This window comes from Anolis sagrei, chromosome Y, assembly GCF_037176765.1.
Source record: "Anolis sagrei isolate rAnoSag1 chromosome Y, rAnoSag1.mat, whole genome shotgun sequence".
Classification (NCBI taxonomy): Eukaryota; Metazoa; Chordata; class Lepidosauria; order Squamata; family Dactyloidae; genus Anolis; species Anolis sagrei.
Window position 1 is genome coordinate 71,980,798 of NC_090035.1, and position 26,789 is coordinate 72,007,586.

Here is a 26,789-nt window from a genome sequence, read left to right on the forward strand (position 1 = left end):
ACAGAAATGGGGATTTGGGGCAATGGGCTGGGAGAGTCAGTGGACCTTAGTGCAAGTACAAATCCCATTCTCACACAACCCCCCCCCCCCTTTTTTTTTCAAGGCTCAGTCTCTAATGCTTTGTGGGTTTCTCCCCTCCAGTGAGATCCAAGCCAACTGTGGGTTTAGCCTGGTGAGAAAAAAGAAGCCAGTATTACAGAATAAATCTCATTGAGTTATTTATTTCTGTTCCAGCTGGAAAAGGATGGCGGCTGCAGTAATCTGCTGAAGAAACTGCCATGCCCCAGTACAAGAAATCACAAATTTTATACAGTTTCCATGTTTGAATTGCTGCAGGAATCTGCTGAAGAAACTGCCAATCACCCAGATCCTCTATCAATGGGCCCAGGAATGGCCAGCCATAATCCAACCGTTAGACAAATATTTCTCTTTGTTGTACCATTGCCAAACCTACATAGTTGCTATTGGCTGGGAGGGGAGGTGGTGTCAGAAGTGGACCTTGGGCTCTCATTGGCTGAAACACACCAGCGCCCATCTGCTCCTCCCAGCCCAATGATGTCAGGGAGTCCTCTGACCAATCACAGAAAAGCCGGTTCTGGAGGCAGGCGCAGAGAATTCAAACATGGAAACTGTATATAATAGGTAATTTCTTGTACTGGGGCATGGCGGTTTATTCAGTAGATTACTGCAGCCATCATCCTTTTCCAGCTGGAACAGAAATAAATACCTCTGTGGCTTCTGCTTCAACTTGGTGAGATTTATTCTGGAATATTGGCTTCTTTTTTTCTCACCAGGTGAAACGCTTTTTTCTCACTATCCACAGCCGTTCTAAATTGCTCGACATCATTAGTAACTGCCAGATCCACCTCCTTTGGATATCAAAACTCATGGATGCTCACATCCCATTATATTCAATAGCATGGTAAAATGATGTCCCTTATATCAAATAGTAAGGTCAAGATTTGCTTTTTATTTAATTTAAATATTTTGAATCTGTGGATGGTTGAATCCATAGATACAAGAGATCATTTGTAGTGTGCAGTTATGGAATTAAGGTGGCTAAACATTAGATAGTCTGAAGGCATCCAAAACACTTCATAAACAATAGCTATAGAGACATACATAAAAATAAAAAGGCATCACCGCTTGTAATTTTTGAGCAGATAGGAAATGGTGGGATGGATCAAAAGCATCCATGTTATCCTGCTGGGATATCAATATGAATCCATTACAACAAGACCTAATCCCAGGGTGAGATATGGATGCTATGTATTATTCTTTTAAAAAAATACAATCCTGTGCATGGGAGCCAAAGAACAGAATATAATTGCACGTCCTTCTCCTAGTGGAGTCTGTAAATGCAGCTATGCAAGAATCCCAAGGTGAAGGAGAAAGGGGTCTTGGGGTCAGCGAGGGATGACGGAGAGCTCATACAAGGGTGGGATGTTGGCAAAGCCACTCTCACAGGGGGTTATGTCAAGGTCCTCTGGAGGCACAAGGGGCTTCAGTTGGAAATTCTGCAGGATGGTGGTGAAGAAGAGGAAAAGCTCCATGAGAGCCAGTGCTTCTCCCAGACAGATTCGTTTCCCTGTAATAAAAATATGAGAATGTGTCAGGAGGCAAGGACAGACACATTTAATTTTATAATTAGATGCCTGTGAGATACAACTAAAAGAGTGTTTCACCTCACTTCCCCCCATGTACCTTGTCCACAGCATCTTTGGCTTTTAATGGTTTTTATATATGTTTTACATTGTTATGTTGATTGTTTTTAACTGCACTTTATGAATGCATGATATCGAATTGTGTCAACCCGTAACTCGCCTTGAGTCGTTGTATGGTTGAGAAAGGTGGGCTAGAAATATTGTAAATAAATAATAATAATTAAATTTTATAGTCTTTCCACTCCAACCAGCAAATCATTGTTTTATATCTATTTGTAAAATATTTCCCTTATCTCCACCTTGTAACTGGTTTCTGGACGGTCTCATTGTTAATTTGAGGAATCCTAAAACTCATAGGTTCCTTTTCCCCAAAGTCCTCTTACCTTGTTAATAACATACTTGGCTTTTCATGGACTTTGCCTTACAACCAACAATCATACTGTCTTATATCTATTTCTAAAATAACCCGCATAATATCAAGGTCCTCAATATACTCCCATAATATGGAGACCTACTGCAATAATTGTAAGTTTGAAAGGAGTTGAGATTTAGGAAGGGGTCAGATGGAAGGAGCAGCTAACGCTATAAAAATATGACAGAGGCTGGATGGACATCTGTCAGGGGTGATTTGAATGCAATATTCCTACTTCTTGGCAGGGGGTTGGACTGGTCTCTTCCAACTCTTTGATTCTATGATTCTATGTCCTCTTGGGAGGAGAGAAATGTCCAGTCTCAATAAAATCGTAAAGAGTAGAGACATCACACTGGCAACAAAGATCCGCCTAGTCAAAGCCATGGTATTCCCTGTAGTAACCTACGGATGAGAGAGCTGGACCTTAGGGAAGGCTGAGCGAAGGAAGATCGATGCTTTTGAGCTGTGGTGCTGGAGGAAACTGCTGAGAGTGCCTTGGACTGCGAGAAGATCCAACCAGTCCATCCTCCAGGAAATAAAGCCCGACTGCTCATTGGAGGGAAGGATACTAGAGACAAAGTTGAAGTACTTTGGCCACATCATGAGGAGACAGCAAAGCCTGGAGAAGACAATTATGCTGGGGAAAGTGGAAGGTAAAAGGAAGAGGGGCCAACCAAGGGCAAGATGGATGGATGGCATCCTTGAAGTGACTGGGCTGACCTTGAAGGAGCTGGGGGTGGTGACAGCTGACAGGGAGCTCTGGTGTGGGCTGGTCCATGAGGTCACGAAGAGTCGGAGACGACTGAACGAATGAACAACATGTCATAGAATCCACAAAGTATATGGGAAAGATCTTAAACCTGGCCCATTTTTGTGTATTTGCTATTGGTGAATAAAGGGACCCACAGTAACAAATTCTGAAAGCAAGCATGGGATATCAAACAAACAAGAATGTGATTATTTAGGAGATTTTTACCTGCGGAAAATGGCACAAAGGCCTCATTCTTCTTGAAGCGTCCATTCTCATCCAAGAAGTTCTCTGGGTTGAAAGCATTAGGGCTTTTAAACATTGTGGGGTCATGCAAGACACTACTGAGCACAGGGCAGACTTCCATCCCCTGGGATAGGAAAATTAAAGAACAATGAGCTCAAAACTGCAAAATTTGAGTTCCGGAAGAGAACTTCCTGCATGGCATTCTTCAATTGGCTCATGGAACCCTAAACTGTGAACTTAGCCATTTTTGCAGGCTGTGAAGTTTCATTTAGGTAATCCATGAGAAGATGACAGAATGTTTGAGATTGCCTGCATTTGACAGCCCTCCTCACTTCTTTTCTGGATTCAAGGCCAAAGCCAGAATTAGTCTATCTACACTAAAGTCCTATGTGTCCCTGGGAAAAGGAAAAAGAGCAGGTTCAGTGGAGCCCTTCACTGTAGGCTCAGGAATAAGCAAACTGCTACAATCTCTCCAAGCATGTGTTCTTCCTCACAAACATTTTTGGCCATCTTAGCCATGCTCCGATATTTCTCATACTTAGGCTACATATATCCTACTTTTCTCCAGTGAAACATTTTATGGTAGGATGACTGCTGCTCATAGTTTCAAGACACCACCTGCCCGGGCCTCCTGCTTTCTTTCCTGGTTACCCCATTACTGTACCTTAGGGAGAATGTATTCTCTGAATTCAGTGTCACGAGTAACCATGTGGGCCACACCCATAGGTAAAATATCACTGCATCTCTGTACTTCATGGATGACGGCATCCGTATATGGCATCTGACTCCGGTCTCCAGTGTTGGGGACACGATTGCGGCCAATCACTCGATCAATTTCCTCATGCACTTTTGCTGTTAAACATATGTATAGAATTAACTCCTTGGGTTTCTGACTTTCAAAAGGAGATGAGGTAGGAGGGAAGCTATAGCGGAGTGGGCACCTCCAAGATCTCCATATTTTGCGGCAATACCCAATTATTCTGGCAGCACGTGTGACAAGACCCTTTGATAATTTCTGAACGTTCTAGTTATTTCTTATACTATCAAGCACACTATTGGTATGCAATGCCTCTGTGGTCATTAAAGTTTTTTTTTTAATCCAGTCGTTCCTCAATGTCCACTGAAACCTGGTTCCAAGATATCCCATGGATACCCAAATCTATGGATGCTGAAATCCTACTATAGACAATGGTGCAATAAAAAACATCCCATATATAAATTGATAAAATACTAAATTGAGTGATGGAGAATGTTTGAGATGGTGGAAGACTACAGCACAGTTTACCTACATACATGGTGCTCGGTAGGTGGCCAAATCAAGGTTCACTTTTTCCCAAGTACTTTCAAACCATGGTTGGCTAAAGCCATAGAGATACAGAACTGATGGAGGCAGAGGACTGACTGACATGTGTGAAGAAGTGGAAAGTAGGGTGATATTTGATCATAAAGCTGATAGAATAGCCCCAGAGGTCCTAGTGATTCCTAGGGAAGTGTTCTGTCTGGGAATCTCTAGGTCTTCCAGTGTGGCTCTATGGTCAACTTCCAACAGAGATAAAGATTCAAAACTGCCAAGGTTAAACCTGCAAATGTGAGCCAATTGTAAGTGATAACAATACCTTGAACCTCAGGATACTTCATAAGAAGCAGGCACCCATATCTCAGGGTTGAACTGGATGTCTCTGTTCCAGCATAGAACAGATTAAGTGTGGTGAGCTCCAAGTTCTTGACGTTAAATTCACTGCCTGGGTTGTCTTTTTCCTAAAAGCAGAAAAGAACATGACATCATGAGTGATTCCAAGAAGAACCACTACCAGGTTGAATGGGAAAGGGCAATCTGTTCTGGACTGAAAATAGTCAAAACATGTGCTCCCTTCTATTAAAACCTGGTTGCCCATCTATGCTTCAGTTGCAAAGTAGGGAAAAGGCAGCCTGGCATTCAAAGATATTTAGGCAGTCAAAGATATTTAACCTAACCTAAGATTCTAGAACCACAATTGCTCCATATTTATTAACAATAACATTTTGAGATAAAATATCCCAAAATTGAGATATAGGAGAATGGTGTATCTGCCAGACCCCTTCTGCCTGGGAGGCCATGACAATCAAATACAGGATCCCTCCTCTATTGCCATGTCATAGCTTTACTCTCTGACAGGAGGCAGAGAGGTGTCATCCAGTAGGTCCAGATCATCAGCAGGACAGTTCTCCATCTACATAGAAGTTGCTTTAAAAAAAACAAACAAACAATATATGCCACAATTAACATATATTCAAAGAGCTACTTTTACTTTGTATCAATGAAGTCCCAAAGCTTGGGAGCAGATACGGAGGAGGCTTCTCTCACCATACTTGCCTGGGAAGGTTGTAGGAGTGATAGAAAGGCCTTATCTAAGAGTCCCGACACATTTATGTTGTTTATTCATTCAGTCCTTTCCAACTCTTCGTGACCTCATAGACCAGTCCACGCCGTCATCACTCCCAGCTCTTTAGAGTCAAGCCAGTCACTTCAAGGATACCATCCATCCATCTTGCCTTTGGTCGGCCCCTCTTTCTTTTTCCTTCCATCTTCCCCAGCATCACTGTTTTCTCTAAGCTTTCCTGTCATCTCATTATGTGGCCAAAGTATTTCACATTTATGTACTGCACATTTATGCCGAAAGGTATTGTCCTGTTCCTATGCTTCCTATTGCCAGTCTCAGTCAATCAACTGACTGAAGTTCTTTGGACAAAATGAAATTTCTGCTCCCTTTCAGAGCACTTTGGAATCATTCAAGATATACATCACTAGGCTTGCTAAATCTCAGAATCTGGCCCTGAATCTACAGGTTTGTTTGGACATCTCCAGGGGTGCAAATTCTCCTGTTTTCTGGGCTCAGATCTGTTCAAGATGTAAAGGGCTTTGTGCCAATCTCTAGCTCTGGCTCGTTCAGCACCAGTTTGTGACAATTTGGAAGGCTTAAGTGATTTGTTAGTCCAACTCTCCAAGAACACTTAAAGTAAACCCTTACCAGCTTCATGTAACAAAAGGTACCTTTTCCATCTGGATGAGGAAGCAGTCAATAAAGTCACGTGGGAAGTTGGGATCAAGGGTCTTTTGGTTCTCCTCGATTCTCTTGCCAATGAAGACCCTCACACCTACCAGCAAGTCATAGACCTTGGTTTGGGGCCCTGGAAAGTATTTCAAGAAGCTGGCATATATGTTGTAGAACTGCACAAGGAGAGAAAAATCGTGGTGTATTACTTGCCATTTCCCAACAATCATTAAAAAAAACCAAATGAGATAGTTACTTGAATTTCTGTACAGTGAGACAACATAAGCAGGGTATCATTTCAAGAAGCTGGCATATATGTTGTAGAACTGCACAAGGAGAGAAAAATCATTGTGGTTTACTTTTCATAGTCCAACCCAGTATCAGCAGCAATTTTAATTTGCTTTGGAAAGGGGATATCCAAGATGGCTGTTTTCTGCAGAAATCAATTTTATTTCATTTTGAATTTTAGATGCCCCTGACCCGCTTTGGGAAGATTCGGAGGGGGTGTTTCTATTCAGAGTTTGAAGTTTGAAATTTTGTGATTGTGTCAGTAAGATTTGGTTGCACTAGCACAAACGGGAAAACTTGCAAGGCATTTTTTTCTATCATTTTTATGGTTATCAGGATGAAACTTACCACACTTGTAGAACATATTTCCAACTGTAAGCCCGCCAAGTTTTAGAATGTTTCAGTCTTACAAAGAAATTTTATTTTTTAAAAAACAACGAGGTGTCTACTTGAATTTCTGCACAATGAGACAACATGAACAGGGTATCATTCCTGCCAAGTTTCATAATGACTTTAAGTTGACTTCAGCAAAACACAGTCTCTCAGTCTCAGAGGAAAGCAAAGGCAACCCCATTCTGATTATATCATTTCAAATTGTCCAAAAGAGACACGTAGAGGCTTTGTGGTGAAAAGGTGTAGTTGGTGATTCCAAGATACAACTCAAAATAATGGATGTGCCTAGCTACACTGTATTATAAAGTATGATTATGGGAGGGATGATTCTCAAAGCTCCTTCCTGGCTACACTGCATAACAGTGTATGATTTATTGATTGATTTGGAGGAGAAGGGAAGAACTCCCCCCCCCCAAAAATGAACAACTATTCACACCTCCCTAGAAGAATTTGGAAAATAAAAGATGTCAGAAAAAAAGAATTCTCAAAAGGCTAGTAGCCAGAGTAGCACTCCTAAACAGGCACTATAGGCAGAAAGAAATTGAACAGAGCTAAGGAAATATTCCCCTTCCAACACCACACCACTCACAGAAAATAGAGGACTTCCACCCAAGCATTTCTAAATGACCTTTGCAGATAGCCACATGATCTGCTTTTTTCTTCTGATTGGCTGACAAGGAAAAATTTGTGTGCAGATGTATGTGTCGATCATGCCAACCAGTCCCCATCCAGGCCGGCAGCATTTTTTTAAAAGTGTGAATCAACAAATTTTCCCATATATACAAAAGATTTGGAGGCTTCTGTTTAAATTCATAAATGCTTTGGAGGGCCCTTCCCACATTATATTTTGGCAGGTTGTTTCACTGACTTGCCAAAATTGTCCAAAATCCGAAACAATGTCTGTAATTTTGCACACTTCTACTAACTGGGTTGTTGTGACAAGAGAAGAGTGAAAGTAGAAAAACAAGAAACCTGTGATAGGAAAGCAGAAGTTCAAAAGATATGAAGAAAAGCATGGAATCCATGAAAAGCATGCCTTTCCTAGGAGCTTTTACTTGCTATTGTGCATCTTGGAGTAAAGATTTTGTTCAAACAGGGAGGAGAAGAAAATGAGGATAGTGATTAAGACTTACTGTTTTCTAAGCAATTTTAAATGGAGCATAACTTTAAGAGGAGGAGCTTTGGAGTACCTGAGACCAGGCTGTGCTAATCTCCCGAAAGTTGTTGCAAAGCATCTCCATGAGAGCCTGGAATTCCTTGTCTTCATAGTCAAAACGATCCCCAAAAACAATGGAGCAAACAATATTAGACAACGCACGGCTGAAGAGGTGTGTTGGATCAAAAGGCTTTTCTGTAGCACAACAGTGAAGAGAATGAATGACGAATCAGTCTACAGAAGGTCCTTCTGGTGCCAAAAATACCACACAAACACACACCGTGTCTGCTAAGGAACTCACCACATGGGAGGAAATCCCCATCATAGAACACTTCACTAACATAGGACAAATTGTACCAGATCTTATCACATTATGCACAGCTGCTTCCGGTGGGGTTTCATAATGGTTGCATTGGCAAAGTGTTCTGCAAGGGGGAATACAGCAGACTACCTGTGTTCATGTAGAAAATATTGAGGACAGCGCAGGAACATGCCAGAAAGGAATTTTTTTGCAGAGAGTGATGGTCAAGTGGCCAATGCAGGCAATGCAGGGTGCTGGGTGACAGATTTGCCCTGGTGCCCCATGATTTCCACCCATGCCCTACAGATTCCCCTGCTGTCCCTCACAACACAAATCTCCATATTATGAGGGCCTAATTGTCAGGCCAAGTGAGATGTTGTCATTCTTCTTGCTTTAAAGATTTTGGTACTTTTACTCATCATAATAAGTTCAACCTGTCTGGCACCTCTCTTACCCTTCGTCTTCCGCAATTCCTCCAGCAGGAATTGGGCTTCCTCTTGGATTCGTTCCTCAATAGACTTTTTCCCCATTCCAAAACTCTTCAAGATGGTGAGGGAGAAGCGGCGCAGTTGCTTCCAGCGGTTTCCATTGGAAAAGATCACCCCTGAGGGACACAGAAAAGAAATGACAAGTGAAGCAGAAGAAAAAGTGGGATCAATTGTTGCCAAGGTTGCTAGGGTGCCTCACCATATCCTTGGAAGGTCTGCTCAAGTACAGGCAAGGTAGACCTTCCGCTGAACTCTTCTGCTTTGTCTATCAGGGCCTCCTTCACAGCTTGATGTCCACATAAGACCAGAACCGGATGTGATCCAAAATAGACTGTGAAAACAGGGCCATATTTTTCCTGCAGCTGTAGGGGAAAATATCCATCAATATCTCTCACAATGCTGATATTTTGTGAGGTTTTCTAAGAAATGCAGAAATGTAGTTCTGCACAACTACAACTATCTCATAAAGGTGTCAGGAGAACCGATGATGATGAAAGAAGACTTAAGGAGACAACTCAGAGTCTTTGTGAATCTTAACCTTTTCGTTATATTTGCCATTAGAACCAAAATGTCCAGGTTGAATTCAGCAGGCATCTTAAGTGGAGATTTATATCAACTTTGTTTATTCCATATATATAGAAAGAGGGAGAGAGAGCGAGAGTAGTAGAAGAAGAAGAAGAAGCAAGAAAGTAAAGAAAATGATATAGAAGATGACTTCTGATCTTCCTTACAGCTGTAATATACACATTTGTAATTGTTCTTACATCTCTTTCTGTTTAACAAATTCACTTCTTTCTGAAACCACTCCTTTTTAATCAGGTCTCCTTTTTCCATAAGAGACCAAAAGAAAGAAAGAAAAAGCCATACCTTGAGAAGAGATTTTAAGGTTTGGGATGCTTTGATCTGCAGGAAGTTCCCAATCAGGGGCAGAGGAGTGGGTCCCGGAGGAAGTCTCCCCTTGTGCCATAGTTTCCTCTTAGATGATATGAGCAGATAGCAAGAAAAATATACAAGAAGGAGAAGGACGATTGTACCAACCCATTCCATGGCATGGGTTATCACTGTCAACTGTCCTTCTCTTTCAGCAGAGTGTGGACATCTGGCTGGGGTTCGACAGTCTTTTCTTAAGGCTGTCTGAGCACTGCCTTCTGCATTACATAATTGAACAGACTTGTTGCACAAGCAGGGGCGGCTCAACGTATTACGCAAAGTAAGCATTTGCTGTATAGTTTATTTTTCCAGGGGTGCTCTTGGGGGAAAATAGACCTTGACATATGCAAGTTGTAGTTATTGGGATGTATAGTTCACCTACAATCAAAGAGCATTCTGAACTCCACCAATGATGGAATTGAACCAAATAGGGCACACAGAACTCCCACAACGAACAGAAAATATATGATTGGTGGGGGGGGGGGGGGGAGGGGCGCCAAAAGTTGGGGGGGGGGATACTGTTTCCTTACCATTGAAAATTACCTAGGGCCGCCTCTGTGCACAAGTCAACAATATGAATAGCTGGGATCTAACCATGTTGACAATAAGGTAGCTGAACCAGTCAACTTCATGGTGCCTGCATTTTTGGGCACATATGCCCTCTTATTCCGGTTCATCATACTTTAACAAGATTGGATTCATCATCAGCTTCAGCAAGATGTAATAATTATTACACCAAGACAAATGTATTGAGAAAGAAGCAAATTCTGCCCAGGTCTTAATAGTACAGTGACTATTTGCTCTGAAGAACATATAGATTAGCAGTTCATCATTTCTTTAGATCTTCAGAATGAAGATCCCAGGCTACAGTGTAAACATAGGTACCACTATAACTTTGCTAGTACTGACTTATATATCAGAGCCTTTATTGGATCTCAGTCTAGACTTGTTGGATTGCATTGTGTTGGTGACATAGCAGCATTCACATGGGGGGGAAAAAAACCATCTGGTGAGACACTCCTGACAGAATATTTCATCTCTAGGCATTTTCTAGGTCCTCCAGCAGAATATAGTATTCTTCGGCAAGGAGTCTTTCATTTCAGTGAGGTTTACCATTATCTAGCTTTGCTGATAAGTCTGGGAACTTATCCCTCATCTGTATGTAGCTTCAAAGAAAGATGTATGAAACCCAGCAGTTCTTAAAATCATAAGCCATGGCACATAATTCAATATTATTTGAAATGTGTTGTCATATGACATTGTCTTGTATCTCAGGCATGTAATAAAATCTGTTTGTGCTGCCAAAACCACCTCTAAATCCTATGCAGACAAGCAATGAATACTGGACTCCTGACAAACCAACACCTGTTATCAGTGAAGGTCATCAGTTACACTATGAAACAAAATTTGGAAAATGTTCTGTTCCTGGTTTTAAAGGGTTATCTCCTGTTTCATTGTGCAATATTGGCTTTGAAAGTAGTCATTACACTCCAGAAACTTCATTTTTGTGGCTGCCATAAACTATGTTGAATTGGTTGAGACACTAAGATATTCATTTAAAAAACTATAGCAAAATGTGTTGCAGAATGTCCCACAAAAACAAAGTTTTTTGCAGTTTAATAAACCTTCTCCATGTTTTTTTAAACAATAAAGCCAATTAGACAATGACATTTATAATCTAGAATCAAAATCGTGTTACATGGTATTATCAGAGAAGTTTAAAAATCCAACTAGTAAAGTAACGGCAACACCTCAAAGTGAGTAACATGTAAGGTGAATTACTGAGGGCCAGGAAACTGTAAAAGGAATATCTTAACAATGTGGTACAAGATGTATTATTTACTTACTTATTTTATATGCCCCCTTTTCCTTGAGTAGGACCTAAGGTGGCTTCCAAGGTCAATATCCAAGGATAACATTTCCCAGCAAAAGTAAGTTCTTACATAGCAGTCAACCCCATAACTAATTAATACCAAGCATGGGGATGGTACCTTATATGAGTAGCGTGGAACCCCAAACAGGTTGTAATTTTTTTGGTGTACCATGCCATTGAAAAGGAGGTGAACATCTAGTTCTTTTGAGAACAATCATCTGATTTTAGACCTCTTCAAAAACAGTGATGCTTGCCAATTTTTTAAAGAGCACATCATAATTTTCATAGGACAATGAAACCTCAAACAAGAACAAGGAGACACTTAATGGCAAAGTCTGACTATGGGGTTTATTTATTTATTTATTTATTTATTTATTTATTTATTTGCGGCATTTGTATACCTCCCTTCTCAATCCTGAAGGGAAGTCAGAGCAGTTCACAGTTGAAACAGGGATTAAAACAGGTATTCAACAATTTCCCAAACAGGATTGAACTTTGGAGTTACTGGCTATTTGGGAATATTTGTAGGAATTAAAAGAGCATGCAGAAGTCTGTTGCTGTTGCTGTTGTTGTTGTTGCTAGTGCTACTGTTGGCACCATGAAACCTGCACTTCAAGGTAGTTAAACCACATCACAGGGACTATATCAGTGGTTCTCAACCTGTGGGTCCCCAGGTGTTTTGGCCTAGAACTCCCAGAAATTCCTGTTGTTTGGATTTCTGGGAGTTGTAGGCCAAAACATCTGGGAACCCAGTTTGAGAACCACTGTTCTATACTGACCATATAATGCAGTTTCAAACTGTATTACATGGCAGATCGAGTCACAGAGATACAAAAACAGCATCTGAATGCTGCGATATCCTAGAAAGGAAATTCTAATGCTGTTTTCGCTTTGTTTTCTATCCCAATGACAATTGGGTTATGAAATTTTTGTGTTGTCATGAAAACAAAGATTGGTGATAAAACTTCAGTGGAGGCACCTTCTCCCCATAATACCTGTTGCAGGAGTGAACCTCCCTTCCTGGGAGTAGATTTCCTCTCACTTCTTTTTGTGTGATTTCCTCTTGCAACTAAGAGTTATATATTACTCAGATGTTTGTAACTTGGGGACAGCTGTACTTAGTAAAACAGCATCAGAAATTTTATCAGTAAGAATGTAACTTCAAAGAAACCTTTTCAAAAATCCTGGTAAAATAACCTATGGCACTTAATTCTGGGTTATTTTCATTCTTCTGAGAATGTGTTATTGTACAAGCGTCTCCTCTATCTGAGGCATGTCACACAACCGGATTCTGCTGGGTTTTTTTCCACAGCCTCTAAATCTTGCAAAGCAGACATGGCATGAATACAAAACTCCAGACAAAAAAGAATCTGCCTAAATAGAGATTATCTGTGAAGATCATCGTTGTCAATGAAGGTCAAAAACCCAACTAGTAAAGTAACTTAACCACCTCCACCCTAAATGAGAAACATGTAAACTGGATTACTGAGGGTCAGAGGACTTTTAAAAAAAGAAATATCCTGCATTTCATACAAAACTGACAATGTGGCACTAAATTTTATGTATATGCTTACTGCCTTACTTATTTTATATGTCCTCGCAAAGTCAAATGGATGGTTCCTGGTTGAACCCCATCATGCCTTGGAACCCTTCCCCTTTCTCAAGAGCTTTTGCTTGCTATTGTGGCCCTTAGAATAAAGGTTTTCCTCAAAGAAGCATAGAAAACACCTCTTTGCATTGCCTGTAATTTTACTTAGACTGCTGAAGTCTACCTACAAATCTCAACACAGGAATTAGACATTTCTTTGGCTGTGGAAAAGGATGACAAGAGGTCTACTGACGTCTGTAGATCTGAGCAAAATAGTCTCTCCTAAGCCATAGATATAGATTGGTTTATTGATTAGCCCACTGACCACATCAAGAATAAAAGACAAAAAACAAAAATACACAAATAGATACTAATCACTATTCTAAAGAAAAGTGGTTTCTTAAGTCTGATGTCTTAAACCCAGGTGTTATTGAAGAAGTAAAAAGGATCCCAGCAATGATGTTTCTTATGTCTGATACCTTAAACCCAGGATATAACGAGAAAGGATCCCAGAAATGATGGTTTCTTAAATCTGATGCCTTAAACCCAGTTCTAGTTGAAGGATATGAGGAGGAAAAAATGAGAGAAAAGGGAGCTTAGGAAGTCCCAGCATTGCTGTCGATGGGCCAGATCTTCCTGCAGCAAAAACAAATCTTTTGGCTGCCAGATCAAAAAACAGAATTTTGTATGCCAAGATTTGGGAGGCTCCCGAAAAAATGGATCAGGGGGCCAACAAAATCCGGATACCAAAAACAGCATGAGGTTTAGCCGAATTGCACACCCCTAACTCAAGAGGTTTCACCCTCTCATGCTTCTCCAAGAAATAGTCAAAATGAGTCAAAAGCATCCCTCTTGCCCAGAAAGGAAATTAATATTATCTCAGGACAACAATCATAAAAAGAGAGATAAATCCTGAAGTCATCTACTTATTTTTCTTTAATGTTTTCTGTTTATGAGTCAGAAAACATAGGAAGTGCCCTTCCTTCTCTTTGTGGAGTCTGTCAAGACAGCTTCTGCAAGAGTCCCAGACTGAAGGAGAAAGGGACCTCAGGATCAGCGTGGGATGACGGAGAGCTGGTAAAAGGGTGGGATGTTGGCAACGCCACTTTCTTGAAAAGTGAGGTCAATATTTTCGGGGGGCACAAGAGACTTCAATTGGAAATTCTGCAGGATGGTGGTGAAGAAGAGGAAAAGCTCCATGCGGGCTAAGGATTCACCCAGACAAATCCGTTTCCCTGAAAGAAAAATACGATCATTTATCAGGAAGTAAAGGCTGGCCCCAGTGATGCAGTGGGTTAAACGGCTGAGCTGCTGAACTTGCTGATCAAAAAGTTGGTGGTTTGAATCTGGGAAGTGGAGTGAGCGCCCACTGTTAGCCTCAGCTCCTGCCTATCTAGCATTTTGAAAACATGCAAATGTGAGTAGATCACTGGACACCACTTTTGTGGGAAGGTAACGGCGCTACATGCAATCATGCTGGCCACATAACCTTGGAGGATCTACAAACAACACCAGCTCTTTGGCTTAGAAATGGAAATTAATACCACTCCCCCCAGAGATGGACATGACTAGACTTAATGTGAGGGGAAATCTTTTCTTTTACTAAAGACAGACGCGTAGGCTATCTAATCAGATGCCTCCTAAGATGCAACCAAAATAGTAATTTCGCATCCTGTTGCCTTGTTCATGGCATTTCTGGCTTTATGTGGTGTTTTCCCTCCAACCAGCAATCTCATTGTCTGCAAAGATTTCTTTCATATCCAACTTGCTAGTGGTTTGTAGCTGATCTTAATCATTTGGAATAATCATTTCTGCCACCTTGTTATGGATATTTGGATGGCCCAATTGTTCATTTTGGGAAACCTGAGTCTGGTGTCTCTAAATAAGGCAGTCAAGATCATTTCTAAATTTGCCAATCTTGATGATACAGATTTTGATGCAATTCTTCACTCAGTTGGGTTTGAAGGGAGCAATGAGAAATTTTAGCAATTTTCTTTTCTCTGCAAGAAATTCTCTCCAAACTCTGCAGTCCATGAATAATACTTGTCCATGGAAGAGGATTAAATGGGCAACAAAGGCTATGCAATTATGAAATATGATGATGATTATGATGATGATGATGATGATAGACTTTATTTGTATTCTGCCCTATCTCTCCGAGGGGACTCAGGGTGGATTCCAACATAATAATGGCAAACATTCAATGCCTTCGTAAAACAAATACTAACATAAAATCTCAGAGAAACCCCCATATGAAAATAACATTAAAACCTAACATCAAATTAAGGCCTAACATCAATAAGTTAAACCTAACATAAATAAATTAAGCAACACGTAGTAAAAAAAATTATATAATAACATGGAATCTAAACAAACACCCACATTAATTTACAACAGCCAACTAGGGTTCAAAAAGGGGGGTGGGCTGTGTAGTCAAACGATTGGGCTGGCATGGACTAGGGGAGTCCAAATACGAAATAGTTCTCAACAAGTAATCTTTCAATATCTAACCCTCCTCCTCTCCATATCCTAGTGAAATGTAATCCAGAGAGTACATGACAAAGCTCTTAACCCCTACATTATTGTGCATGTTTGCTGTGGGAAAATAAGAGACCACAGTAGCAAGCCCAAAAGCAAGCATGGGATATCAAGTAAATCAACTAACAAAACTGAATATTGGAGTTTTTAGTAGATTTCTACCTACGGACCCACCAGAATATTGATCCTGGAAGACTATCCTACTCGGCCAACGAGGGATCGCCTAATGAAAAATGAATCTACCTGAGGAAAAAGGCACAAAGGCATCATTTGTCTTGAAGCATCCATACTCATCCAAGAAGTTCTCTGGGTTGAAAGCATCGGGGTATTTAAACATTGTAGGGTCATGCAAGACAGTGCTCAGCAATGGGAAGACCATCATCCCCTGGGAAAGGAAAGAGTTAGGAGTTCAGAATGGAGTTTGACACCAATTGTAAAAGTACAACTCTCATGATTCCATTGCATTGACTTATGTCAAACTGCATGAATTCTTCTGTGTAAATGCACCCAATATGGGATCTGTTGTTCTTTCTTCTAAAACTTACCAAAGTGTTTCTTCTTAGTTGTATCACCTAGAACTAGTGATTGTAACCTCTAGAGATTTGTTATTGCTATGCAAGTGGAATATAGGCTCAAGAAGTAACTATGTCTAGGTAGAGCTAATGTGCATCCAGCTAGGGGTATGTACGAGATCGTTTTTGTCTACTGGATTCGGGGTATTTGACTGCTGAATCCCCCAAAACAAGCCTGACAGGGGACAGCCAAAGCCTTAGCTGATACAGATCACAGCAGCCAGATCTTTTTGGATAATGGGGGGCTAATGGGGATGAGCAGCACTCTACCTGAAGAAGAGGCGGTGTGTTCGCAGCCTTGCAAATCAAGCATGCGGTTGCTCCTCCTTTCTCCCCCAGCAACCTACTCCATCCCTTCCCAAAGCCCCCCCCCCCCTGTGCCTGCTTGAGGCAAATGGGAACTTGCTTTCCCAGCAGCACTTTGTGTGGTGCAGGCACTGAAGGAGCCTCTGTGTTCCTTCCTGGGTATCATGGCAGCTGAGATTTCAATCTCTCTGTGTTTCAGAAGCCTAGTTTGTGTCCGTTCTCCTACCCTCTTGTGACATGCACTTGGGACTTCAATTCCTAAAACTCTCTCTTGTGGGGTTTTTTTAAAAAAATATATGGTAAATTAAAAAAAATCAAAAATCAGTGGATTTGTGAAACGTTTTGAAACCTGGCAGGCTTGCAGTCAGAACTTTGGCCTAAAAGTGAGGCAAGTTTTATGCTGATAGGCCTAAAAATGATGGCGGAATGAGCCTCTAAAGTTTCCCCATTGGCATCAATGGATCAAATCTTACCAGAACGAAAACAAAACCCCCCTCCGGATTTCTAGAAGGGAGTGATGGGATGAAAATGCAACCCTTCTTCTCCCTCCCCAATATAGAAATAAGGGTCACTGGGACACTAAAGAGGTGGGTTATCATTGCATCATTATAACAGAATATCCAATAAATTTTGTTATATATCTCTGAACCCATCCTATACTGTTTCCAATATTTTAAACAGTGTATGATGGGTTCATAGACTGGACTTATACCATCATGACTCATCTGCAGTATAGTAGTTGAAATGAGGAGATATTCCTATAGGTGGGATAGAATCACAGTGGAATGTCCCATGAATACCTTCAATTACTCATATCCTTGTTGCCCCTTTACTGTACCTGAGGGATATGATATCCTCTGAATTCAGTGTCACAAGTGACCATGTGGGCCACATTCATGGGAATGACATCACTGTATCTTTGCACTTCATGGATCACGGCATCTGTATATGGCATTTGTCGCCGATCTCCAGTGTTTGGGATACTATTACGGCCAATCACTCGATCAATTTCCTCATGCACTTTTTCTGTTAATGATATGAGGATAATTAACTCCTTGGGTTTCTGACTTTCAAAGGGAACTGAGATTCTATTTCCAATGAGACTAAAGGGGAACATGAAGTCCCTTACTATTCATTGCAGGAAGACGGACATCTCATCCCAAGCAATAACCTGCATGCCCTGGTTGAGGCTTCCTCTCATAGAGAGAGCATCATGTACTAGTTTTCCTCATACCTTGCACCTCTTCAATCATCTCTGATTCCCCTTTGGGGAGATGGTGGCAGGGTATAAATAAAGATTTATTATTATTATTATTATTATTATTATTATTATTATTATTGATGGAGAAGATATAGATACAGGGCTGACCATTCTGAAAAGATTATGTGGAAGTGAAAATTAGAGTGAAATTTGACCAGAGAATTTGACCAGATGTTGACCATAGAAATATTAAAGATTCTTAGCAAGAGCATATTATTTGCATCTGTAAAGTTCGATCTGCCACTTTGGCCTAACTGTTAATGATACTAGCAGCAGCAGCAGCAACAACAACAACACCTTGCACTTCAGGATATTTCATAAGAAGCAGGAAGCCATATCTCAAGGTGGAACCTCCTGTCTCTGTTCCTCCGAGGATCAGATTAAGAATGCTGAGCTCCAAGTTCTTCATAATAAATTCACTACCTGGATTGTCTTTTTGCTGAAGGCAGGAAAGAACAAGACATCATGAGACAATTCCAACTCTTATCGCATTTCTATTGGAAGCAAGTAGGATAGATTAAAGATTTCTTATCACATTTCCCTAGTGAGAATTATTAACAGTTTATGCAGATACCTGCTACCTTCATGCACCAACAAGGTACCTTTTCCATCTGGATGAGAAAGCAATCAATATAGTCACGTGGGAAATTGGAGTCAAAGGTTTCTTGATTCTTCTTGATTTTCTTGGCAATGAAGAGCTTCATGTCCATGGCATCATAGATCTTACTGTAGATTCCCGGAATGTAATCCAGGTAGTTGGAATAGATGTCATAGAACTGCACAAGGAGAGAAACCATACTGAACCGATAGATGTTGTATTCCATCTAAGCATCAACAGGATTTCTGCTGCTAGTAACAAAGGAATCATCCAAGACCACAATTTTGTTATGGATAGGATGAAGCAAATACATCCCACTGATTTCAAAAATATGTGAGCCTCCCAGGTTTAGTGGCTGGGTTACTGTGACCGCAAATATTATTTGCAAATATGTCACCTTAGCATTCGGGACTTTTGGCCCCTTGCTAATCTTTGTGGATGGAGCCCTCTGAGCACCATTACATGACACTGGCTTGGCTCCTTCCCACTGGGTTAAAAGGCAATGCTCTTTCCTTAGTCACCTTTTCCCTAGTCTCATCTGTGGCAAGCATCCTCAGAGGTTGTGAGGTTTTGTGGAAGGCTTTGGCAAAATGAACAGGGGACAAGAATGAGCAACAAAATAGCTGGTATGGACAGGAAATGGAGCAGTGAGAAAGAAAAATATTGTGGGTGGAGTGTAGGAGGAGAAAATAGGGGAAAGAGAAAGAACACTAATGTGAAAAGAGAGAAATATTATCCTCATGGAAAGCGCAAGAAGAGGAAGAGCACCTGGATAGGTGTTGGGATGACAAGAGCACGAGGATTGTCAGAGCTGTAGCTGGGGGAGCGGGGAAATGGTAGGGGTTCAACCCCCCCCCCCCAAATTTCAGATTTTTAAAAAACTGGTTTACTCATGAGTTTAAATTGTTCAACCAAATTCCCATGCTAAGTCTATAAGAAGTAGAAAAATTAAATTGATTTAATTAAGTCTATATAAAATACAGAATGAACCATACTATTTAAATTATTTTGTTGTGGAACTACTCTTCATGGTTCTCTAAGACAAATTTCAACAACTTCCTGCCCCCCCCCCCAAAAAAAGAAGAAAAAAAAATCTGTCTATGGCCCTCTGTGAGATGAACATCTAGGTACCTGAGAAAAGAAGAGGAAGAACTCAGGGGAGTTCTGCAAAAGGAGTACCTGGGCCCAGGAGGTGCTCATTTCCCGGAAGAATTTATGTACCATCACCATAAGGGCCTGGAATTCTTTGTCCTCATAGTCAAAACGGTTCCCAAAAGCAATAGAGCAAATGATGTTGGAGAATGCACGGCTGAAGAAGAAGGTAGGATCGAAAGGATTTTCTGCAAGGCAAAGAGAATGAAGAATCAGTCCACAGATGATCTTTCTGGTACCAAGAACAGGACCAAATGCACACTATGTCCACTAAATTAGCATACAATGGGAGCTGTAGTCAGGCCCATAACTAGAAATGAAATTGGGGAGGGTGAGTTGAAACATTCTTTTAAACTAATCATAGCCCAAAATAATTAAAATAGTATTATTCATTCTATATTTTATATAGACTTAATTAAATCATTTTTATTTTAGTTACAAAGTTTCAAATCTTTAAAAAAAACTGAATATGACTCTTAATTGCTAATTTAGTGGTTACAAAAAAATACTACATCATCTGCTGGAAATACTTGAAAACTGTGTCAAGACAGTTTTGCAAAATTCAGACTCCATCAATAGACTTTGATGGACACAGATAATTAAATGAGTAAAAAATGAAACTGCATCATAAAATCTATAATTATGTTCAAATTTCACTTAATGTTGATTAGAATAAGAAATACAGCATTTGGAAATATCACCTATATGGAAACCGGAAGTCCCTTTGCCCCTTCGAAGCTTTTTCCGGCATTTCTGTTACGAAGCAGTATGTGAGTCGGAAATGATTCTGTTTTCCCCCGCTTCTGGTTCCTGGCCTCTTTCAAGCCAGAGAAGCTGTTTTAAACCAGAGTGGATGAATCTCCTCTCTTGATGAACTGAACCACCTAAATTAGACTTTACAGGCCAATGAATACTCCACCTCAGACATCAGAAGAGCTGCAAGTCCGAGAACAAGCCACAAGAGTAAAGACAAAGATCCACCAAGAGGAAAAATTGCCAGGCCATCAAATGCTAATCAAGGTGGTCAGTTGAAACATTCACACCTAGCTCCAACAGACAAGAGTTATTTGTCCCATAGATATATAAACCTAATTTTCCTAGTTCCAACAGACCTCACAACCTCTGAGGATGCTTGCCATAGATGCAGGCGAAACGTCAGGAAGAATGCCTCTAGAACATGGCCATATAGACTGAAAAAAACTACAACCCCAAAAAATGTTTAAAACTATTTTTCGGATGTATGGGGCACTGGTGGTTCAATTCTAAATTTTCACAGAAAAAAATGTTAAAAACTTTTTGAAACATCCAAGATTTCTGAATCCTTTTGCTAATGGTTTGAAAATGTTACTTCCTGTTTCATTTGGTGGTCTTTACTTTGAAAGTAGTTGTTTTACTCCAGAAATGGGGAAAAGCAAGTGAGAGAAATTTCTTCCTTTTAAACTGGCTTCTCTGGCTTTAAAACTGACTTCTCTGGCTTGAGCTGAGGCCAGGAAATTCCTTCCTTCTCTAATTTAAAACTGGCTTCTCTGGCTTCAGCCAAGGCCAGAGACCAGAAGCAGGAATAATTTCCAATTCACTTCATGAGTCATAACAAAAATTGCGGAAAAAGCTTTAGAAGGGTAAAGAGACTTCCAGTTTTTTAAAAAACTTTGAAATCGCTTCAAAAAGATAATTTTTCCAACATTATTCCTAAGATTCCAACGGTACCTGACCATGCCTATTTCTTACTCTTTGTCTTGCAAAATTCCTCCACCAGGAATTGGGCCTCCTCTTGGATTCGCTCTTCAATAGACTTTTTCCCCATTCCAAAACTCCTCAAGACTGTGAGGGAGAACCGGCGCAGTTCCTTCCAGCGTTTTCCATTGGAAAAAGCCACTCCTAAACGCAAAAAGAGATAAATGACATGGCAAGCAGAAACAAGAATGAATCATTATTGTAAATGTAATTGTGATGCCTCACCATATCCTTGGAAGGTAGGCACCATTGAAGGCATGGTAGTCCTTCCACTGAACTCTTCTGCCTTGTCTATCAGGGCCTCCTTCACAGCTTTATGTCCACATAAGACCAGAACTGGACGTGTCCCAAAATAGATGGTGAAAACAGGGCCATATTTCTCACGTAGCTGTAGGGGAAATCAACCTTTCACATCTAGCAAAAATTTTTTGGTAGACAAATATGTTTTAACAGTGACCTTTGAAGTAGATGACTCTCCATCATTTGGGGTCAAGTAGCACACTTCATTGTATGCTGAATCTTGATGCGGTGTACAGTTTTTAAAACAAGCACTTATTCAGAGTAGTGATCCAATGGGACGAACATTTGGTTCCACATGCTCGAGCCATCCCAGTTGAAGTGATGTATGAGTTCTGTGGTACAGATGCGCTCTAAGGCTTCTTCTATACTACAATATAATCCAGGTTATCAAAGCAGATAATCCAAATTATCTTCTTTGAACTGGATTACATAAGTCTATTCTGCAATGTCATTCAGTTAATGTAGATAAATCTGGATTTTATATGGCAGTGTAGAATTGGCCTAAGAGTTTTTAAACATTTTTTTTATACACAAACACAACAGTTACAATTCTCACCACCACTACAAGGATTTTTTTCACATATTAATCCTTTTGGAGACAAGTCTTCTAAATTTACATACTGTATAACATTTGTATTCTGTTTCTTATGACCTGATCTCTAGACTTATTCATAATATAATTCTTGACCTTAAAGATTCAAAATGTAATGAAAATAGAATGCAAGAAGTTGAAGAAAGATGGAACCAGGTCAAGAATTGGCCTAAGAGTTCTCTAGTATTCTCTCCTGAACATGTGGTCATCTGCACTGTAGAACTGATCCAGTTTGACACCACTTTAACTGCAATGACTCAATGCTATGGACTCATGGGAGTTTAGTGAGACACCAGCACTCATTTGCAGAGGAGGCAAAAGACCTTGTAAAACTAAAGCACTGTACCATATCAATTAAATCATAATCACTATCGAATTCTAGCAAATAATTCTAAGTCCCTCACCAAACTATAAATTCCAGCTTTCTATAGAGTGGAGCCATAACAATTAACAAATCTCAGAAACTAATCCAGACAAACAATAGTATTTGCACTGTGTGGTGTTCTTTAGCATAGATGTGAGTCTTACCATAAACAATGCACTACGAGACAGAGGGGAGGGAAGATAGCATTTTGTCCAGAGATATATATATGCAAGAATATCTAGAATATATATATATATATATATATATATATATATAGTGAATAAATCGGGACTATGTCTGTTCTTGTTTTATTGTATTTTAAAGTTAATTGTATTGTTTTAATCTACTGCTGTAAATCGCTTCGAGCCAAATTGGGAGTAGTGGTATACAAGTCAAATAAATAAATAAAAGTTTAGGGTTCCCCTTGGAAAGTAATTTTTCTCATTTCTTATTTGTTACAGATTATAACCATGCAATAGAAAATTGCATGGTTATAAGAGAAAAAAGTAAAGATAAAGATAAAGAGGATAAAGATAGCTACCACTGTTCCAGACATACTGCTTTCCACAACTAATCCTTTCTGATCATTAAACATAAATGTCTTTTCCCCCCATAAAAGGTCTCATAGAGTCCAAAAAAAGTCCATACATTGAGAAGAGATTTTAAGGTTTCGGCTGGCTTGATCTGCAGGAAATTTCCTATCAGGGGCAAGGGAGTGGGTCCCGGAGGAAGTCTCCCTTTGTGCAATTGTTTCTTCCTAGATGATATGAGCAGATAGCAAGAAATGATGAAAATTAGGAGAATGAGTGTAGTAGCCCATTCCATGGTGCAGGTTGTCAACTGTCCTTCTCTTTTGGCACAGTATAAACACCGGCCTCATTGAGCTGGGGCTTTCTAGTATTTTATTGAGGTTGGTCGGGCACCGCCTTCTGTGTTTCATAACTGCTGAGACCAAGTCAGCAGTAAGAGAAGACAGAAACCAACCATATTGACCATTAACCTGTGGAACCAGGAAAAAATATTGTTTATTCCTTTACAGCAAGGGATTGGACATGAAATGAATAGCTCTTGTGGTCTCTTCCAACTCTAAGATTTTGGAACAATTTCTTTCCTCATAAATCAGTGTTGTGGATATTTTGTCCAGAAGGTATATGTGTTTTAATGTTTGTACTGCAGCAGACATTCTAAGATGTCTTAGGCAAATTACCCATTTTAATTAGCTTTAAAATTCTCATAAGATGATAAACCTCTGACAAAAACAAGGAGACATTAATGGCAAAGTCTGGCTGTGTGGGATTTAAAAGGTTTCCCACCCAAGATTGAAATTGGGAATCCTGACCATTTGCTAACAGTTGCAGGAATTTAAAAAGTACTCAGAAGGTTCCTTCAATCTTTTGTTGTTATTGGCACAATAAAACCTGTGCAGTTGTTGAGAACCACAGTTTGAGAAAATGTACAGCTTTCCAAAATCAAATATCCATTGATTTCATTGTCATATTTTCACATACTTTGAATGCCTGGGAGGGAGAATTGCAATGGGGATGATTTGGTGGCTCCCCTCAAAGAAGCACTGAAAGCGTTGTGGGAGCCAGTCCTTCTTTAAGTTTCAGACAAGGTTCATGTCTTAGAGAACAGGGTGAATCCTTTTGTTTTGTAACTGTTGATACTATATATAAAGAAATAGACATAAATACACACATCTGGCCTCAGCTTATACCTGATGCAATAATGCATCAGGTATAAGCTGCAATAACAAGAACAAAGGCTGGCAAAGTACCTGGACCAGATGGTATCACAGCAGCCTATTACAAATGGAGAATTATAGCCTATTACAAATGGAGAATAATCACTTACCTCCTAATGTTTATTCTGATGGCAGAAGTACCACTGAGAGCCATCTGAAATGAAATAATATTAAGGTAAAGAAACAAATGTTCAAATTCAAAGCCTATGCATATGATGTAATCTTGGTTCCAGAAAACCTGGTAGAATGTATGGAAGTATTATTGTTGTTTATTCATTTAGTTGCTTCCGACTCTTCATGGCCTCACGGACCAGCCCATGACAGAGCTCCCTGTTGGCCATCACCACCTCCAGCTCCTTCAGAATCAAGCCAGTATTTTCAAGGATGCCATTCATCCATCTTGCCCTTGGTCAGCCCCTCTTTCTTTTTCCTTCCATTTTCCCCAGTATCATTGTCTTCTCCAAGCTTTCCTGTCTTCTCATTATGTGGCTAAGTACTTCATCTTCGCCTCTAATATCCTTCCCTCTAATGAGCAGTTGGATTGGATCTTCTCGTGGTCCACTCTCAGAATTTTCCTCCAACACCACAGTTCAAAAGCATCTATCTTTCTTCGCTCAGCCTTCCTTATGGTCCTTCCTATATGGGTGGGTTGCCATTACCTTCCCCAGGGATTACATTTGGTCTGACTTCTCTGCCATGACCATCCCATCTAGGGTATCCCTTCACGGTTTCACTCTTGGCATCATTGAAGTGCTCAAGCTCTAGCGCCGCGACAAGGCAGCGATCCTTTGCTGGAGGGTTGTACCGTATTATTAAACCCATCTAAATTGCCAGAAATGTACAAAGGCAGTAATAATACATGTTTGAAGTCTAAACAACAAGGGAAATATTTTTGAGTTGGAGTAATGTGTCCAAAATATCTATTGCTAAATTGGGGTCATTCCAAGATAACTGATAAATGCACAAAGGTCTGTGCAAGAGAAGGAATGGAGATGAAGGGGGAATAAGAAGACAGTCCATTGCCTCAGTGAATCCTGATGGTCTCCTAAGATATAATGCTATTTATGAAATGTCCAGAATGTTTCGAGGAGAGAGTTTATGGTTTCTGATTACTCGATCTGTGGAAATTCCCAAACAAAGGCAGGGGATTGGGTCCCTAAGGAGGACTCCCCTCGCGTGATAGTTTCATTATAGCTGGCAGAATAACAAGAGAGAAAAGGCAGATGACAAAAAAGAAGGTAACTGAACCAGCAAACTCCAAGGTGAAGATTTTGTGGTCATGTATCCACTCTCATTCAGTTCCACATATTTTATCAATTGTGGGTTTCTTTGGTAGGATGTAATGGTTTAGAAGCAAATATGTTGAATGCTTTTCCTGTGAGATGTAAGTCAAATTCACTCAGCTATTCCTTGTCACATCAAGAACTGTGACAATTAGGTCTAGAGGAAAAGATATAGATTTGCAAAATAAAAATAAAAGGATTTGCTTTCATGAATCTTAGGAATGAAGACCCACCATAATGTAACCCTAGATTACATTACAACTCTGCTAATCAAGATTTATATTCTTTTAAAGCCTTTACTGGATCTTAGTATAGATGTGCTGCACTGCATTGCGTTGAGACACAATAGCATTCACATGGGAAAGTATCCAAATCCCATTCTAAGTTGTTGATACATCGAACACTTCAAGGGTATTTTCAGTCAAATATGTTGTTATGCAACTTTCTGCTGTATCCAAGGTATGTAACACAACCTGATTGTTCTGCCCCCGCCCCCCCCCCCCGCCCCGTGACCTCTAAATCCTGCTATGCAGACAACCAATGAATATAGGACTCATAATAGACAAGGATCAGTTATTAGTGAAAGTTATCAGTTGTCAATGATGGTCAAAATTCCAACTAGTAAAGTAGCAACATGTAAGGTGAATTACAGATGATCAGGAGAATGAAAAAGGAGTATCAATGCTATTAAAAAAAACCAAAGTGGTATAACATTTATTTACTTACTTGCTTATTTCATGTACCATCTTGCCCTATAGAAAGAGCTAATATGGTTTCCAAGGTTAATAACCAAAGATAAACTTCAGCAACAAAAGTAATTTCTTACAATAGCCATCACCCATAACAAATTTTTCCCAGGCATGGGGGTGATATATATCCTATGCCACTCTCAATGCAGACGGCACCCAATTTCTGTGAGAACAATGATCTTCCAGGAGTGAGGATAGAATGAAAAGAAAATGTGTCAGCGGCAGGGGAGCATGACACGTAAGAGCCTCCCCTAGTTTGATAGTTTCTTCATAGCTGATGGGATGACAAGATAGGAAAGATAAATAACAAGAAAGAAGGATACAATGATGTGGAAGCAAAAAATGTTGACTGCTCTGCCAGTGAGATAGAAGTCAAATTTGCTCATCTCTCTCCTTGTTTAATCAGAGTTGTTGGTCCATAGGAGATATGGATTTGCAGTTCATTGTTTCTGCAGATAAAAGGCGTACTTTTTGGAG

The 26,789-nt window shown here is 40.1% G+C and overlaps 2 protein-coding genes across 2 annotated transcripts; both read right to left on the reverse strand.

Moving 5' to 3' along the window:
• Positions 1 to 1,406: 1,406 nt before the first annotated feature.
• Positions 1,407 to 9,957, reverse strand: LOC132780086 (cytochrome P450 2G1-like). The gene is made up of 9 exons (XM_067462266.1): positions 9,596 to 9,957; positions 8,928 to 9,090; positions 8,695 to 8,844; positions 7,974 to 8,134; positions 6,102 to 6,278; positions 4,687 to 4,828; positions 3,735 to 3,922; positions 3,053 to 3,194; positions 1,407 to 1,588 (listed from the first exon to the last, which is right to left on the reverse strand). The coding sequence occupies exons 1-9, from the start codon at positions 9,944 to 9,946 to the stop codon at positions 1,407 to 1,409; spliced, it is 1,656 nt and encodes a 551-aa protein (XP_067318367.1). The 5' UTR covers positions 9,947 to 9,957.
• Positions 9,958 to 12,668: 2,711 nt separating this feature from the next.
• On the reverse strand, positions 12,669 to 23,392 carry LOC137095400 (cytochrome P450 2G1-like). Its single transcript, XM_067462026.1, has 9 exons — positions 23,185 to 23,392; positions 21,506 to 21,668; positions 21,275 to 21,424; positions 19,574 to 19,734; positions 18,399 to 18,572; positions 18,094 to 18,235; positions 17,374 to 17,561; positions 15,901 to 16,042; positions 12,669 to 14,354 (listed from the first exon to the last, which is right to left on the reverse strand). The coding sequence occupies exons 1-9, from the start codon at positions 23,359 to 23,361 to the stop codon at positions 14,173 to 14,175; spliced, it is 1,479 nt and encodes a 492-aa protein (XP_067318127.1). The 5' UTR covers positions 23,362 to 23,392; the 3' UTR covers positions 12,669 to 14,172.
• Positions 23,393 to 26,789: the final 3,397 nt, after the last annotated feature.